The 17,726-nt window shown below is 36.7% G+C and overlaps 1 protein-coding gene across 10 annotated transcripts in view; it reads right to left on the reverse strand.

Moving 5' to 3' along the window:
* Positions 1-330: 330 nt before the first annotated feature.
* PUM2 (pumilio RNA binding family member 2) overlaps positions 331-17,726 on the reverse strand; it is a 66,810-nt gene continuing 49,414 nt past the window's right edge. For 5 of the 10 annotated variants that reach the window (XM_066179989.1, XM_066179986.1, XM_066179983.1 and 2 more), the window contains 9 exons: positions 17,078-17,314; positions 10,605-10,872; positions 9,931-10,060; positions 8,221-8,355; positions 7,831-7,968; positions 6,042-6,167; positions 5,389-5,510; positions 3,982-4,174; positions 331-3,269 (listed from right to left, as the gene is read on the reverse strand). In XM_066179989.1, coding sequence (XP_066036086.1) covers positions 3,138-3,269; positions 3,982-4,174; positions 5,389-5,510; positions 6,042-6,167; positions 7,831-7,968; positions 8,221-8,355; positions 9,931-10,060; positions 10,605-10,872; positions 17,078-17,314 — 1,481 coding nt within the window. In that variant the 3' untranslated portion in view covers positions 331-3,137. The remainder of the gene's footprint in view (positions 3,270-3,981; positions 4,175-5,388; positions 5,511-6,041; positions 6,168-7,830; positions 7,969-8,220; positions 8,356-9,930; positions 10,061-10,604; positions 10,873-17,077; positions 17,315-17,726) is intronic. The other 5 variants (XM_066179988.1, XM_066179987.1, XM_066179992.1 and 2 more) reach the window with 3 other exon arrangements.

The raw sequence follows: 17,726 nt of genomic DNA on the forward strand, positions 1-17,726 counted from the left end.
AACAGAAATGAGTGTGGATCCAGGGATGCCAGAGAGCTAACCCTCTAAAATGCTCCAGAACTCATACTGGATCCAGGGATGTAGGAAGAAACTGTCAGGAGGCTGTAAGCCTTTACTAGTTGTCAATAAAGATGTATAAAACAGGAAGGTTTAGCTGCTCAAAACTGCCCTCTGAAAATTTAATCATCTAATCCAGGGTTCTTCAATAATCGCCCAATTCCCATCAGAAGAAGTGAGCGAGCACCTTCCCAAAGCTGAACTCCACAGACACAGGTAAGTCACAGAACTGAGAATATGGCTGGTTTCCTACAGGAAAAACGCAAGACCAGATATATTTCACACAGTGTTATTCACACATTTTCATTTTGATTTTTACAGTATATACACGTGAACATTACATTATTCAATACGAGCCACCTGGAGTCAAACCTAATCAAACTGGTCCGTAAACAATCTATATCAAAAAGCAATACTTGAGCAAAAAGTCTAGTGGTTCTACCCAAACCCTAAAATAGTTGAAAGAAAATCCAGTGATTTTCATGTTCCTGGATAGAATTTGTGCACAAATGATCTCAGGAGAGCAAGTGGAAGATTATACTCAAGATGCTGAAAGCACCAAGGATGACAGTTACAGGACTGTTTAAATTCAACCATGGCATGAGTGCTGCAAGGACTAAGTACAGGGACATTATCAGTTTCTGCCTGGACATCCCCAAAAGCCTGACATACTGTCTTACATTTTGAAGGAATGTTGGCTCTGTGGATTAAAACACACGGCACAGGTACACAGGGTAAAGATAGTCACTGAGGAGAATTCACGTGTCCAAGGAAGTGGCTCAGAAGTCATCCTTTGGGTGACTATGGGAAAGCTCTGGCTCCAATGACAGGGCTGGTACCTCTGGGGAGGAATTTTGTGAACTGCCATGCAAAAACTACTTGGCAATTAGAATTGTGCTTACTCAAAATAACAAGGCCTACTACTTCACTTCATGCAGGCACTGGAAGTAGGCCAGAAGAAACTTTCCCATTTGCCTATTAAGAAGTTATCACTACCATTAGAAATGCAGCGCCTCAGATGTCTGCTTTAGTAACAGTTATATAACCCTGGTATCAACAGTAACATGACAGAATTCCTCATACGAGTTTACACCACTACTGTTTTCTTTCTCATGAACACACCCCTACCAAACAGCCTTTTATTTGATCAATGCTCAAGATGTTGTTTCCAAACTACCACGTTGATCAAAACTTTAGGTTAAGCCATCCAAATGAACATTTTACACAAAATACTTACTTCAACAACATACAAAGCACTTTCTTTATCTTTCAGAAACTGAATATACAAAGTAAGCTTTTTCCAAAATATTTCCATAGGCAAAGGATTAAAAAGGATTTTAATTATACACATATGGTCACAATTCTGCCTTAAAAAGATCATTGGGAAATGTACATAAGGCCGCTTGTATATGTACATCATCTTTATGTTACTGTTACAATGTCATATGTCCAGAGAAAAAAATCGACAGTATCATACATATTTGCTTTACGCTGCGAGAAGGCTATTCAAAAATACAGTACTCTTCTGTACAAAAAATTCATGCCACATTTATTAAGATGGAAGAAGCATTGGTTTCTGTGATAACCAAATATTTCAGTCCACTTCTTACTATGCTTATTTATCCTGATTTAAAATTTGAACAGATTGATTTCCCAAAGTGTCCATATGAACAGATTCAACAGCTATGTTACAAACAAAACATAATGTTTCTCACAATAGATAAAAAGAAAGACGGTTCATATTTTCGAAACCATATAAAGATAGAATTTTAAAAAAATCACTCTTGATTTGCTGAAATAAATTTACATTATACAACACTATATGCCAGGGGGAAAGAAGGGAATGGGGATATGAATATACACTAAAATGCAAATTTTTGTCTCAAAAAGGAGTAAAACAAATTACATTTACAGCATGAAGGTTTACAAATGTACATCTGTACAACCAAGGTAAGCATCACTACTAAATTAGCAAGGCTTTGTAATAAACATCGAAACGAGAGATTTGTTTTCAAACTGTAAACTTACACCTATTAACTACACGTATACAATGCATATATTTATAGGAAGCAAAAAGCTATCTGAATATTTAATCAATCATGCTTAAATGTTGAGCTATCAAGTTTACTTTTCAGTGGCCCCTTCTCCTTATCATTACCTATTTTTCGCATCTACAGTGAGAAAGCAGAATAAATGCTCAACACTTTCAAATCCTTACAATTCTATATGCAAAATAAAAAAATACATATCTCTACTCTTCCTGCGTTGTAAAACTGACTGTGAAGTTAATACAGGGTTCACTCCTTTTCCAACAGAGTACTTTGCTGAATGGAAGTACCACCATAATTTTAATCCCTCTACCTTGTACAACAATTAAATATATAAGTATATACAGCACTTTATTTTTAATACATCGCTAGAGAAAACCTTAGGGCATGATTTAAAAAAACCTGTATCCACAGCAAGTGCCAAAAACTAGTCTTTTAAAGTTTCCACTGTTTTGTTCTTCCCTACTTTAATTTGCTGTGCCCTGTTTGTTATTGGGATAGGATGTTGTGAACCACCAAAATACAACTTAACTTTTCAACATGTTAAATAATGTTTATGCAGCTGATCAATTTTAATCTGGTATAAAAGACTTCACACAAAAGGGAAAAATAAGGATTAATTCTATATACAACTCTATAAACCTGTTGTGCTATGATGCTGGGTAGACCTACCAGATTGCAAGCCAGTGTATTAAAAGAATACTGTACTTTTTCCCTTTAAAAACTATTTCAGTGACTTTACAAGGTAAAAATTTACAAAATATGTGACAGCTATTTTGATACAATTACATCATATACAGGCATTCTGTGCTTTGCCAGCCATCCAATCTGATAGGTCTCCGGATCAGGGCTGGAGATATTTTTTTCTTTTTTTTTTAACAATTCACTCCTCAAAAATATACACAAGAATAAAAATTTTACAAATGGATGAACAAAGTCAATAAATAGATTTAAAAAAATCAGAACATTTAGAGTTAAGTTGTAGGTTTTGATAATTCACAATTTAATTTTTCTTCCATTTCTCTTTGTCTTTTACAGCATCCCATTTGGTGGTCCACCAATTGGCCCCAGATCAGCACTGTTCTTCAGGTAATACTTTTCCAGCTTGGCCAGAATGTGTTTGCCATAGGTGTATTTACGCAGAGTTGTGATGTGGGGTCGAATCTGTAATAAGAAACATGTTTCGTTTTTTTCAACATCCACACTTCTAAGAAGAGGTGACTAGACTTTGAAAAAATTACACAAAAAGATGCCAAAAGGCTGTATTTCAAAGTGCTGGAAGTTTCTAGAAAGATGTAAAACTGGTGATTTTGACTGACAAATAACTGATGTTCCTGTTGCAGGAAAGGGAGGCAGTACTTTTGGGAGAGCCCTGTTGGTGACCAGAGGAAGAAGAGCTCCTGCAGGAATATCCTGGGCCCTGTGTTAAACAGCCTCGGGCCATTATGGGAACAGCACATTTCTCCATGTCTGGATATTCTTAAGCAGAAACGTGCTTTGTATGCTAGGAAATGTAGGAATCTCTTTTGGGGGAACTGCAGAGTGGATTTATACCCACAACCAGGAAATAAAGAGAGAAACTTGTATTTCTTCTGTTATATTAATAGTGATGACAGATACTATGTTTAACAGGAAAATAGTTTCACATAAAAGCTGGCACAAAGACAGGAGATGAAATCCAGCTACTGAAACCTTCCTTTTTTAACTCAGTGCTCAGAAACCTGAATGTTTTCTGCTTTACCCAGCTCCACTGAATGTTGTGGTTATACATCAAGTTCTAGATTACAGAAGCATTGGGTTTTACATCCGCAGGGAAAGGTGCTCTGGCAGAAAAGCCGGCACAGACACGTTTTTGACTCACTATGCCCACACGTACCTTGTGCATTATGATCTTCCTCTGGGCGGGCTCGGCCATGTCGATCATCTTCTGCACGACATAGTTGGCGTACTGGTCCTTCATCATGGTGTATAAGGCACTGTGCGGGCCGTCGTTTTGGCAGCACACCTCATCGATCAGCAGCGCCCGCTCCGCGCGCGACGCATGCGTCACGCACTTCTCTACCACGTTGCTGAAAAAAGAAGGCGAGCCGGTGATGGGACTGGAGGTGTAGCATTCTTTCAGCTAACAATTATCAATTTATCTGGAAGTCTGTCAGTTCTTCAGGGTTCTTAATGCCAGTGAAAAGCATACTGGAAACGCATCAGTTCCCCATTTCCTAATCACCAGTCTAATGACTGAGGAAGTTACAGGATTATATATCCCTATTATTTCACCCATGTGAAAAGGTTATTTTCTGGTTATTTTGTAGGAGACTTTTCCACTGAACCTACACAGGCATACTGGACGTCAGGCCACAGATGTGTTGTAGCACATGTATTTTGGTTATGAGCCCTCTGAAGACACAACAGAGAAAGCCAGATATGAGGATTCTTGCTCTTTGAATAAATGCCTTTTCCAGGAGGAGCACGTGTACATCAGAGATTCCATCAAATATTCTTTTGTAGAGCAAGTCTCTGACTTTCCATTTTATTTCAGAAGCTGGAAAGGCCATCAAAGCTTGTAACATAGCAAAATGATCCCGGTCCTAAATTTGTGCTTTAGAAATTAAGCAAGTTAGAGGGTTATGAAGAATTCTATTCAGGCAAAGAAAAATAAAATCCAAATAAACTAGTTTGCTAGCAATTTTTAGAACAAATGCCCCCGTAATGTCACAGTGCATTTCTACTACATTCTGATGATAAGTGTCACTAAATCACCTAGAATGAATTCTGAGGTGTATTTTTCCTTTGCAAAAGGCACATAATCCATATTTCAGCCAAAAGCACAAAAGGAGAGGTTTTAGGTTCCAATTTCAGAATAGTCCAGGCCTCCTACAGCAGTCTTTCAGACTTTCTAAGGCAGAAAATACTTGTCAGACTGAACTACCACTTTTTAAAGCTAGCCTTACATCACCCAAGTTCCAGCAGGGCTTTCCACCTGGCTCTGGGCATCCTCATATTAAAACTTAGAACCTGTTCCCTGCACTTGCAAAAAGTGAACAAAAGCCATCCCATTAACCCACAAAACCACTTTTGTTTAGCTACAGAACATTTTCCTCTTCCCTTCCCCAAACCTAGTATAAAAATATCACTACCATTCATCTCTATAAAAATATGAAATTTCAGGAGGCAAGATAAACAAACAAAAAAAATTATCATATCCCTTTTGTAACACAAGAAATAAATCCAATATTACAACTTTACAAGGTTAATGAATCTTTAATATATGAAAGTTGTGCAATACCTGGCAAATTTGTGCTGACTCAGAGCTAGAACTTTTCCTCTTATTTCTGAAACGATTTTGCTTTTGTCTTCAGGACGACCATGCTCCAGTACATGTTGAATAACGTAATTTCCATATTGATCCTGAAAATAAGATTACGTCAATTTTCTTTTGTGTTCATACCAAGTAATAAATACTGACAGCTTTTGTACATGAGCATAAAGTATGGAATTATTATTTGCATGGATATAAGGAAAATACAATAATGTCAACATTACAGAAGCAAAGTGATGCAAGAAATATTTCATCAAGAATTACTTAACAGACCACAAATTTTACATGAAAAATGTAAATAATCTGTAAAACCAGTGTTTTGCTAGAGTATTTTTTATCCTCTTAAAGAAGTCCTCAAATTTAAGATCATGCTTTTTTAACAGCTGTAATATTCCCCTAAACACCAAGCTACAGTCAAAAGTGTAAGAAAAACGCTTTTTATATCTTTGCCTTCCAACTTCCAAATTCATTTTCATTAAAACTATGGAAGGAAAGAAAAACAAAAAAAACAATGTCTACAAAACTAAAAAGAGGTAAGTGCATTTCAACTAGGATACAGGAGTAAATGATGATAACAAAACCCTCTAAAGTGCATTAAAAATGAGCATACATGCACTAACCTGCACTAGCTGTTCTGTGTGTTGATGCAATTCTTCTAAGATTGGCAAAGTCTGCTCAGCAGTGCAGTGCTCCAGAATACGCTGGATTACTCTACAACCATATGGATGAGTTGAAAGTACAAATACCTTGAAAACAGGATTGCAAACTGAAGTTAAACCAACTGAAGCTCACATCTTTTGCAATATTAATGCATTCAAAATGGAACTGAACATACCAACTATTATTAAAAAAACCATTTTGCCTGCCAAGACCAGAATTCCATTTCCAGCAAAAGTCAGAAAAAGATGAAAAAGCAAGTTTTCATGTGTCAAGGACTCCAGAAAACACACAACTAAGAACCCAAGTGTTCATTACAATGTTTCTAGCCTATACAGCTGCAATGAAAAGCCTGGAAGTATGACTCTTAGTTAAGTGCTGTACAACTTCCAAGCTTTCCTTTTTACTTTATTTTCAAATTTTAAGACTTTGACACTTATAAAAAGGAATTCAATAACGGTGGCTGATTTTCACCAATTTCATGTTCCAGCATACACAACAGACTCCCAGTTACAGATACATAACTTGTAAATAACTACTCAAAACATACAGTCAAATCTTGCTTATTCCTTCTGGTTTCTTCTCCAGAAGCTACATTTTTGGTTTGGGGACTAATTCCAAAAATTTCAGTGTTGGTCAGGACCGAACACAATCTTGTATGATCAGGCATCAACTGAAATGATGCAGGCAGGAGAAAACGGTAAATAATATCACGTAAGTGTCATTTCTCATTTGCCATTTTATGTTAGCTACTATTTTCTATACATAATTACTTGGTGCTTAGGATGAATGTTCAGTAAATAAAAAAACTCACACTTCAGTCAAGGGGCTCTATTTACAGTTTAAAAAATGCATCTCATGTACCTCATACACACTTTTTGGTGTAGAAAGACCAAACCCTAGAAACCTTGGCATGCAATTTAGTACTATGTACAACAATAATTCAGGTATTGCTGCTGTGTAAAATGAGAAAGATATTGTAGGTTTTATTAGGAAATACATTTGGCCATCCATTAAAGTAGAATTTAGTTATATAGCCATGTTAGTAAGATTTTTACAGTTCTTCTCACGACTATAAAAGTACACGCTTGTCTCAGAGGATTAAAATGTTATTTAGCTGCAGCACATTCACTAGCCTGCGGCACAATATCCATCTTACAGTAATAATGTTTTTTAGAAACAAAACAAAAACCCCAATCTGAAGTAAACAAATACAACACCCCTTCACCCTAGTCCATATGTAGGAAAGAGATTAGTGAATTTCATCACTGCGGTTCCTTAAGGACTGACATTCACTGGGAAACACTGAAAGACACATGTGCAACACAAGCAACAGGAGAGGAAAATGTAATTTTTAATGAAAAATATATACTAGAGAGCACAAATGTTATTATTATATCAAAAATGGTCCTGCTAAGAGTTGTGAAGGAAATGTGAAATGGTGTTATCACATAACACAAACACAAAGCAGTACCTAGTATGTATTTATATTACAGCATTTATTATTATTTATAATACATCTAAACATGTCTTTCTTAGACCCTCCTCTCCAACAAAATCATCTTTTTACAGCACGTTAACTGTCTCTCCAACATCTTTTCCATGTCATCATCCCCTTTTTCATTCTAAAAATAAGCCGAGTGCAAAGTGGCAAACACTATCTTGTACATGCAAATGATGGGCAAAGACCTGCAGATCTTTTTCTGTGTCATCCAAGCAACCAGCAAAGAGGAAATGAACCACTGACACTACCTGTCCTTTGAATGCATCAATGATGAACTGAAGCGACTGGGGCTGAACACACTCAATGCATTTTTGTACAACGTGGTTTCCATTTTGATCCTTCACACATTTCAGAACATGGCCATCCAGCTCTTTCACCATTTCATTCTGGAAAAACAAAGATTATCCTCGTCTTTATGATGGTATTCCCCACCTCCCTTAAATGGGGGAAAATTTCATTTCATCCTGACTCCAACCTTCATATTCACTGCTATTAACTGTGTACCTCAGTAGTTTAATTTTAACTGTTTTAGCCCCTAGGGCATTTCATGATAAAGGGAATAATCAACAATTTAATCAAGTAAAAAGGGGGATACAATAAAAATAAATAAAATTTTAAAAAGCTTTGCTCTAACTTACAATTACCTGCTGGTCAGGTGAGATTGACTCGAGTGCTTTCTGGATGACACGACAGCCATACATCTGGAGGGCCAATGGCAGAACATGACCACGGATGCGTGTTGCTAGGGCTAACTTTTGATCCAGGCTTCCAAACTAAAAGAAAATAAGTATGTTGTTAACAAAACGACATATTGCAGACATATGCTGGAATTTACATGTCAGATTGAGTATTTTCAAGATGTACATCACTGCAATATTTGAATCCTTTTTCACTTCGTATTTTGGTGGGGATATTTACCAGCAGCTTTTCTTTTCTAAATGCAACATTTTGTAATATTCCACATCCAGTTCACATACCTGCTATCAAATGCATGACCTTGAAAGACAACAGAAGAAATCAATATAGTTTATGTCTGTCTGTAGGAATGTTTAAGTGCAATAAATAACTTTTTCACGTAAGTTATACCAGCAAAACAATCACAGGTCACTATTAGGTATGAAACCAAATCAGATTTTCTATCTCAAAAGTCAGTGTATCTCACATCTTGTAAGGGAGGACACAGAAGTGACCACCTGGACAATCAGCTGGTGGCACAGCAATATACCTGCAGCATTGCTGAGAACTGTCAAACTCCACACCCGTAGTCAGCTCTGAAGAAAGCCTGACCAACAACTTCACCTGCCTACCTATCCAGTATAGCTGAGGTCCCCTACTGCATGTAAGGCTATGTGCATCTTTTTCTTGAGAAGTGTTCTGCAGAATTAAGATGAAAACACTTAGCTAACAATGATTAACTGTGTATTCATTCAACTTAACATTATGGAAAAAATAGAAAATGATGACCCTTAAGCAAAATCAAGATCTTGTATATCACATGTCAGTGACACTTTACAGAAGATATTTTGATTGGTAAAAAAAAAAAAAAGAAGTAAAAAAAGTGAGCACATTGTTTTATAGATTACTAAAAATTACATTCTTGTTTACAGCAAGTATCTTATTTCGTACTGGACGTCTTCCAGCATCACTTTCTCTCCACCACTCTTTGATATGACCCTTAATTTGAAGTACACTATACTAGATACCTTTCTTACATATAACTTTTCCCAGGACACAGTTATTACTTTTTTCTTCTCTCTGCAAGCCAAATCTTGTAATTCTTTGATAAAGTAATTTTTTTTTTTTACCACATAGTTTTTAAGAGAAAACAGATCTGTTTTAAATACTAGTTGTAGTAATATTGGATGTATCTTATGATAGACACCCGTTACTCAAAATTCTTCTGCCTCAATACATTTTATGGGTGTTTCCTCATACCCAGCACTGGATGAAGTTCACACAGCTATTTGAGCACAAGGGTGTTTTCCAGACCCATTCTGTACCATGATGGAGTAACCAATAAAAAGCACCTTTGAAATATTTATGTTCCCTTTCATCTGCTGAAAGTCTAAGTTCTGCTAAGAGGTTTTTGAAGCCCCAGTGTGCAGCCTGTGCATTCACTAGTATTCACCAACACATGCACCACCAGTGTAAGCAGAAACTGTGTCCATTATGGCAAAAACCCCTGATACAGAACAGAAAACACCTACACAGAGTTACACATTTGGGTTCTGTGGAAGTCATGTTGCGTTTTAAGTTCTGCTATGATGTTAAGGAAAATACCAGTTAAATTTATCAGATTTACAACACTCCATTTGCATGTCCATCCATACACTTAGTGCTACGCTTACCTCAAAGAACTTCTGTATTACATAGTTTCCAAACACATCAGTCATCAATTGATAGGCTGCTTGCAGGATCTCATTAAATACCATCTGGCGTTCAGCTGGAGTAGCTCGCTCCAGCTTTTGTTGTATAAACCTAAGTGCAAAAAAAGGTACATTATGCTTTGCATCAACAACAGGAAAACCTCTCAAACACTGTTTCAATGAGACACCTCAACACTCTAAAGAAAGCAGTCAACATTAATAAAATTTATTAAAATGAAAGTAGTTCCTTTGCATATAAAAGGATGCATTTTAGTAAAATTAAGGCTTGAAAATTTTCATTTGAAAAACATTAAAAATGAAAATAATAACAGTAACTAAGTACCCGATGATGTACTGACAAAAAGGTTTTACATTCCAGATGCCACATATTTCGTTTTCTTAATCAACGCCTTTTTGATACCTTAATACTAGAATTTACAAGTCTAGTTATGATACTACTTCTACACTGAGAACTTCTACAGGCAGCTAAATTAAAACCACTTTTACAATGAAATTTCTTGGAGAAGCTCAGCCTGAGTATGTGCTCCAATTACACATGCTTTGAATTAAGATGACAAGCACCTCATTCAAAATTCGACATTAATAAAACAATATTAAAGCACTAAAATATTATGAACTATTCTTATAATAATTACCTAGAACCATGCTGGTCTTGGGAAAATTCAACAATATGTCCAACAAGGTCCCTTAGTTGAAGATTAGGGAAACGATTGTTTCTGAAATCTTCCAGCAGTCGGCTGCGTCCGGAAGGCATGATGTCGGACCTGCTGTAGCGGAGGCGCGAAGGAGGGAAGAGCTGGCTGGTGGAGCTAAAGAGACTGGAGGTACTCGCCGCACTGCGATACTTGGCCTCGGCCCCGGGGGCTGCAGAAATATACCGACCACTACCATTTGTCAGTCCTCCTACAAGGAAGCAGCTCTGTCAGTAACAGCCGTGGGGAAAACAAGCAACAGCAAAACAGCAAGTGAAACTAAAACTATGGTTACACCCTGGAGCCAGAGAAAACAACAATGTTGTCTTGTTATTTATTGTTATCCTCATTATGGTTGGAGGAGTTAGATAGCTTTATCTTGCAATAAATAAAACCATTGTCCTCCTCATTTTTAATTTATGTGAAGGGCACCAGGAAAAGAAATGTCATAAGAAGAATATATCAAGGCAGGTAAAGTGAGCACCCACTCAGCCTTATAGAAACTTTAGAACTGGGTGGGCCTTCAGTTTAGTGGGCATATTTCCACTTCACGAGTCATACTGGCTTATACCCTTGTTAGTAGTCTTGATGTTAGCCAATTGTGACAAAATAGACCATGAAATCTGAACTACCCTTCAGTCCCTACTCAGATAACCTTTCCACCATGTTAAGGGCACTTTTGGGGAGGCACATGCGGTGCCTCTAGTCAAGCTGTACCTGTCCTGCAGGTTATTTGATGACTTCAGCACCCCAGGCTCTCAATCTGGTACCTCTTATCAGCACTAAATATGTCAAATTTCAAACCAGGTAACTAAGAATGCTCTACTTAATTACCAAACAACCACAGATATATCAAACTGAAGCTCCTTTTAGAAACATGAAGTCCTTTCCTTGCTGCACACTCATCACTCTCACTTCATGCTGCCTTACTTTCTAAGAACTGAATTACCTTCCTGTGTCTAGGTCCTAATCCTTTTTGCTAGTGATTCCACCTACAGCTCATCACTCTACAGTCCTGTGCATTTCTCCTCACACTCTGCTCTCTGATCAGTTCGTGCCACTCTGAACTCCTCCAGCAGGTCTCTACCCTCCACTTTACAACAGGCAGTAATTATCATTAAAAGCATCCAAAGCCTCGTTCCCAACTGCTGTATGATTTTTTAGAGGAATACTCTTACTATACAAGCAGAAATACTCTAAGACAATTCCCAATAGAAACCTCAATTCTACCACTAAAACCAAACTAAGGAAAGAAAAAAACCAAACACTCCCTAAAAGTATTGACTAAAAATTGGAAAAGGAAAGCATTTTTTCTCCTTGTCTAGGAAGTGATATTATAATTAAAGCCCTTTCAAAGTCAACAGAATAAATATCCACATTTGAATTTAAACCAAATTGCAGTATGTGCTGTTTGAATGGTGCTCTATTACAAACTTAATTAAAAAAAAAAAAAAAAAAAAAAAAAGAAAGAAAGAAAGAAAAAAACACCAGCTGATGGTGCCCCAGCCAAGCCTTCTTTTGGTTCCAAGTATTTAAAAGGCTAGGCAACAACAGTGTTACAGTGGACTGGCAATGTATTAATGGTAAAGTTATCTTTCTCAAAAGGTCAAATTCTAGTACCAGAATCTGAGATGTTAGTGCTCTGGAAGACACATGAAGCATCACATTTATTGCAGGGTATAGCATAATGCCCTAAAATAGAAATAATTAGTATTTATTTTATAATTAGTCTTCAGAATTCTGTGATAAATATCAATAAATACTTTATGCCCCACAATACCTTTTAAAAACCACTAGATTTTCTTTTAAATTAAAGCCTCTACAGCCAGGAAAATCAAAGTTTGGAACTATCATTTTTAGTTTCCATTGACAAACACTATGGTACTAACAAATCAAAGAAAAAAACCCCCAACATTCTGCAGGTGAAGCAGTGTGCAGACTGATGCTCTGCCATAATTTCTCCTCTAGAAATGGCGTTCTAAAGAACAAAAAAAGTTCTGCAGCTGAAATGATGGTTTCTCATCTGGACTATGTAAATACATCAGTGCAATCCTGGCGTCCCTGTACATGCTGTGGAGTAATACTATTTAATATCACGAGAGGGCACCAGAGCCCATCTGAAAGGAAATTATAGGCTACTTTCCTGTTGCAGCATCTCCATCACTCCACTGATCACATACTCAATTCTGTGCCAGAAACTAATAGGGCAGTTTAGGTCATATGCTCACAGTCAACATACACAGTCATAGAATTGCATGTGTGAATCAGGAATGGTTTCAGCTTGTTTTTTTTTTTTTTAAACTGAGCCTTCATCTCTATAAATTAAATGCAACAATTCATCCAGCAACTAAAACAGAAATTAAGAAACTTGGTAGCTTCTAACAAATATGCTATAAATGTGTGATATACATTTCCTGCTCAGAATTATTAAGCCTTTTTCCAGTCCAATTTGGGAACCACCACTTTTTTAGACTTGTAAGACAGCTATGCTGCAGCTGGGAGGCTCCTGTCTAGCTTGTTAGACTATTTCAGACAATCACATTAAGCAGGACAATAGTACAGGAAGGCTGTATTAAGAAAGCACATCCATTGTGCCTAGAAGAATCTGTAGTACTCAGAAAGCAGAATCTCGTAAAACACTGGACACAATTATAAAAATGAGTAATTTAATTAGTAATTAGCTTTTATTTTCACATAACCTTTAACTACAGCAATGTTACGGCTCAGTGGCAACTCTCTAGATCTGGAAAACAGTAAAACTCCCAAAATAAAGGCACATTGTCTTAGGTACTTATTACATGCAGATATAGTTGTGAGTACAATGGCCTTCTTTCTACCAACCTAGGAAAGTAACAGACGATGTCTTGTAAGTTATTTGGGGAACATACCCTATTGAACAAAGCACTGAAAAATTAAAATGCTTATTAGACATCAGTATAGCCAAACAATTCCAAACTCTTGGGGAATGAAGTGTGCAGTTCATTCTTCAGATAATCAATCAGCTATCACTTCTGATCTCATAAAACAAAGACCTCCAAAGCACTGAGTAATATTATGTTGTTTTACAGTTTAATTGAACCTAAACCCCCATGGATAATCCATAGGGAGGAAAAGGCAGAGAGATATAAATGGGATATGGATCATCTAAATCAGAGCCCAAGTTTCAAGGACACAAATCATGTTAAATTGTTGACTCCTTAACATATTTAATGTTAAGGAGAACATGAAAAAACGTTAAAAACTAGATCCAGGCACATTTATTTTGACAGCATTAGTCTGTTAGTATTTATCAAAGCATTTTTTCAATTATTTCTAATAAAGACAGAAAACATATCTACTGAAAAGTAACTTATTTACATGTGTCAGCAGTATTTCCTAGTAACACACAAACATGTATATAAATGCTTTAAACTTAGTTTCTATAAAGTATTTCTTCATTTTTTAGAAAGTAGCTTCATCTCATCCTAAGCCAGAAGTTTCATCTTCATATGGAAAACAGAATTACACATATTTATGTACATTTTAGGAATCAATGCATGTGTTTATTATGCCTGGTTTACTGCAGCCTTCCAGAGGAGGGACACAGCAGAGGCAATGCCAAGCTCCCCACACTGCCTTGCCATGGGGCCTTTACTCTTACCCAGAATGACCATCTCTGAAGGTGAAACATCAGTCCCTACTGCTAACAAGCTTGGCTTCCAACACACAGGAAATAATTACCTCCAAAAGCCCAGATTTTAGAAATCCTGTCCTACAACAAAACTCTACTCTTAAAAAGCTGCAATGTACCATCATTGGTAAGGACTACCAATCTAAAAGGATTTTTTTATGATAACGGAAAAACACTTCCTCTTGCAGTTCCTTGTACTTGGGAGTGAAAGGGTAGTTCAAATTCATGACCTTACTGCTCCAACTGATTACAGTAAAGAAGCAGTTACAGACAAATGACAAATCCTTTCAAATACAGGAAAACTGACACTAGCACAAAGTCATTAGCACATTCCTATTTTAGGATGTCGGATAAAAGTAGGTGAGAAGAGATAAAAACAGTAAAATATCACAAATTTCTTGTAAAAGGGAAATTGTTCTTTTAAGCTACAAATTGCAGCAGTGTCTGACAAAGGGGTTATAAAACCATGCACCCTTTCCCAGTGTTGTGCTCTAGATTCTGGTGGCTGAAACAGGAGCAACCGAGTTTGATGCCCATTTTAAAACAAGAGTTAAACTTAGCTGAACCTGTTGATACAAGCAGGCAGGACAAGTTTGGAAGGTGGAGGGAGAGCTGTATTTGACAGGCATTATCAGAATACCAAAGGAAACTGCATGCAGACATGAACTTACAGTGTTGTTCTACTCTGAAAAGTGACTACATGATAACCACATCCATCTTAAAATACACTCCTTGTTTGATTTCAGGTATAACTTCTCACTTGGTGAGAAAGCTTTGATTTTTTTATATTTTTGGTATGTGAAAACAAGACATGCTTCCAAGAGTGGTTGATGAACACACCATAATAAATATAACAAGACAGACAATTCACTGCAGAAATAGTCTCATACTCTGAGATGGTGCATTTTGAATGCAACTGTGCAAAAATATGGCACAGGGCAGAAAGGCTAAAAAAAATTACTGCATTTTCCTGCATTTTTTGTGAAAGCAAATATCCAAAATACCTCCATTTCCAAATTTCAGGCTGACTTTGTAATATAGCAAAAAGTTTATCAGTAATCAAGGTCCGCTTCACTTGGAGGATGAAGAGGACACATGGAAGCCAACAAGGTTGTGTCAATTTTCAGAGTACAACTGTATATTCTGGCAGTTACACACTGATCTAGTACATGATTTTAACAAGCTATTAGGCTTAGCTCACACTGCCAAATAGATCAGAATGGGTCAAAGTCAGTATTTAACAATTTCTGCTGATAGAGACAATCCTCTAATACTGATCACAGCCTATTTTCTCAGAACTGAAAAAAAGTCTTTTAATATTTATCAAATGTGAAACAAACAAAACTTTGAATGTTTTAAATTTTAGATAATGCCTTCCAAAATTTGGTTCAAGTATAGTTTTCAGCAATATGAAAACTATGGTGAGAGTACTTTGAAAAGAAAGAAAGAAACAGATTTCCATGATAACCCCATTGTCAGATGTTCAGAACTTTCTCAAAAGCCTCCATTTGGGCTGAAACTTTCCATGCTTGGTCTCAGCCCAAAGGTGCACTTTGTAGACCTGAAAAAGGAAAAAAGGTAAGTAAAAAAAAATAAAACGTGCTGAAACATCCCCATGCCCAGTTTTATTTTGGGTATTCAGCACTTAACCTTGAAGGGGATACTGTACTGCAAATGTAATATATTTTAATTATTTAACCTTGTAATACAAATCACTCACACATTTCTCACTTAAGATGTATTCTGGTAGGCATTTAAATTTTTTTTTTTCATGTTTTATTTGCACTACTAAGTATAGGGGATTATGCTGCTTTTTGCAAGCACAGAACTGTGCACTGAACACTTACTGGAGCAACTGGCAACTCGGTCTTGAATTAAATCCAGTTTCACTGAATGATTTTAGCATCCAAATTAAATTACTGCAAATATTTGCAGCAGAAAAGCAAAACTGTATTAGGTAACCTCAGGTTAGAGGCATTATCTTCTAAATGTACTTTATACTGTGGTGGGGTTTCTTTAGATCTTTTAGTTTAGTTTTTTTTTTTTTTAAAGAAAGGCTGAGCTCCCATGTCATCTTACTAGGCAAAAAAAAATTTGAGAAATTATTTTCAGCATTCCATAAAAAATACATTCGATAACAGAGAGCCACTACTAACAATGCCTTTGCTACTTCTTTGACAAATGCCTTTTTTTTTTTTTTTTGTCTCCTTCCATCAGCCTGGTGATTAACTACTGTCTTCCTGGCAAAGTATCTTGGCCATGAGGTTGACTGATTCAAAAACCACCTTTCAATACATTTTACATTGAGAGAGAGCACTGCTCACTTATCATGGCAAGGGGCATTAATGAAAGGCTCTTCACTGTTCAACACATCATCTAAAATGTCCTTGAAGTGGTAACACAGTGGAGGAGAACCAAAAATAATGCACCTTTGCTTGTCATACTGTGGAAACATAATAGAATAAGGACCAATAATTCTTACTGGGCTCTCTACTGGGCTTCTGCAAGGCAAGAAAAATCAGTTGTTGGCCTGATACTGCCAAAAGCTGAGTGTCCTCCACTGTCAACTCAATGAGCATCTGAACATGCTCTTCACCTTTCAGGAATGGCCCCTCTTCATTACAAAACTGATTAACAGCAAAGGTAATGTGACATCTCTTATGCAACATATATTTTACACATAGAAATACATACACACATACAAACAAAAAGTGTTTTTTTGGTTTTTTGTTTTTGTTTTTTTTACCTAAATGCAAACTGGATGAGGATCCATGTGATGAAAGTGATGGCGGTGGCGTAAGTGAATGTCCTGGCGTTTGGCTTGGCAGAGGCATGCCTATTGGACTTGGAGAGGAGGAAAATCCCAGACTATTGTAAAATGGCTGCCCTATGGGTGCTAGGCTGCTACTAGATCTTTTGTACAAGTCAGAGCTAGTAGATAGAGAATCTCTCCTTGTGGCACTACTACTTGCAGAACTGCCAACTGAAGAAGAAATAAAAAGACCCTAATTACACAGTGTCAACTGAATAAAACCTATCCCCAACTACAGCTGGGCAACAACAGATGCGATCACAATAATTACAGCAATCGTTATGACAAAGACAATTACTGTGATAACCACACATGCTTTTAAGTAAATCTAAGTGGGTATAAACATACCACTGGCAAGTAATTTCACCAACATCCATGTCTTTCAACATTTCACACTAGACTTCTCACAGTAATATTGCAGTACTCTGTTTTAAACGCCTAACTTCAGGCTTTGGAACAAATATGGAATGTTTAGGATCAGATTACACTGTCACTTTATAGGATAAATTACTCTAAAAATATTGCCGCTATATCATTTGATAATTTTTTTTCCCACCATAAATTATTAGTTATACAGTGACAC

The sequence above is a fragment of the Chamaea fasciata genome, unplaced genomic scaffold, assembly GCF_029207755.1.
Source record: "Chamaea fasciata isolate MVZ Bird 193981 ecotype frontalis unplaced genomic scaffold, bChaFas1.0.hap1 SCAF_3, whole genome shotgun sequence".
In the NCBI taxonomy this organism is placed as follows: domain Eukaryota; kingdom Metazoa; phylum Chordata; class Aves; order Passeriformes; family Sylviidae; genus Chamaea; species Chamaea fasciata.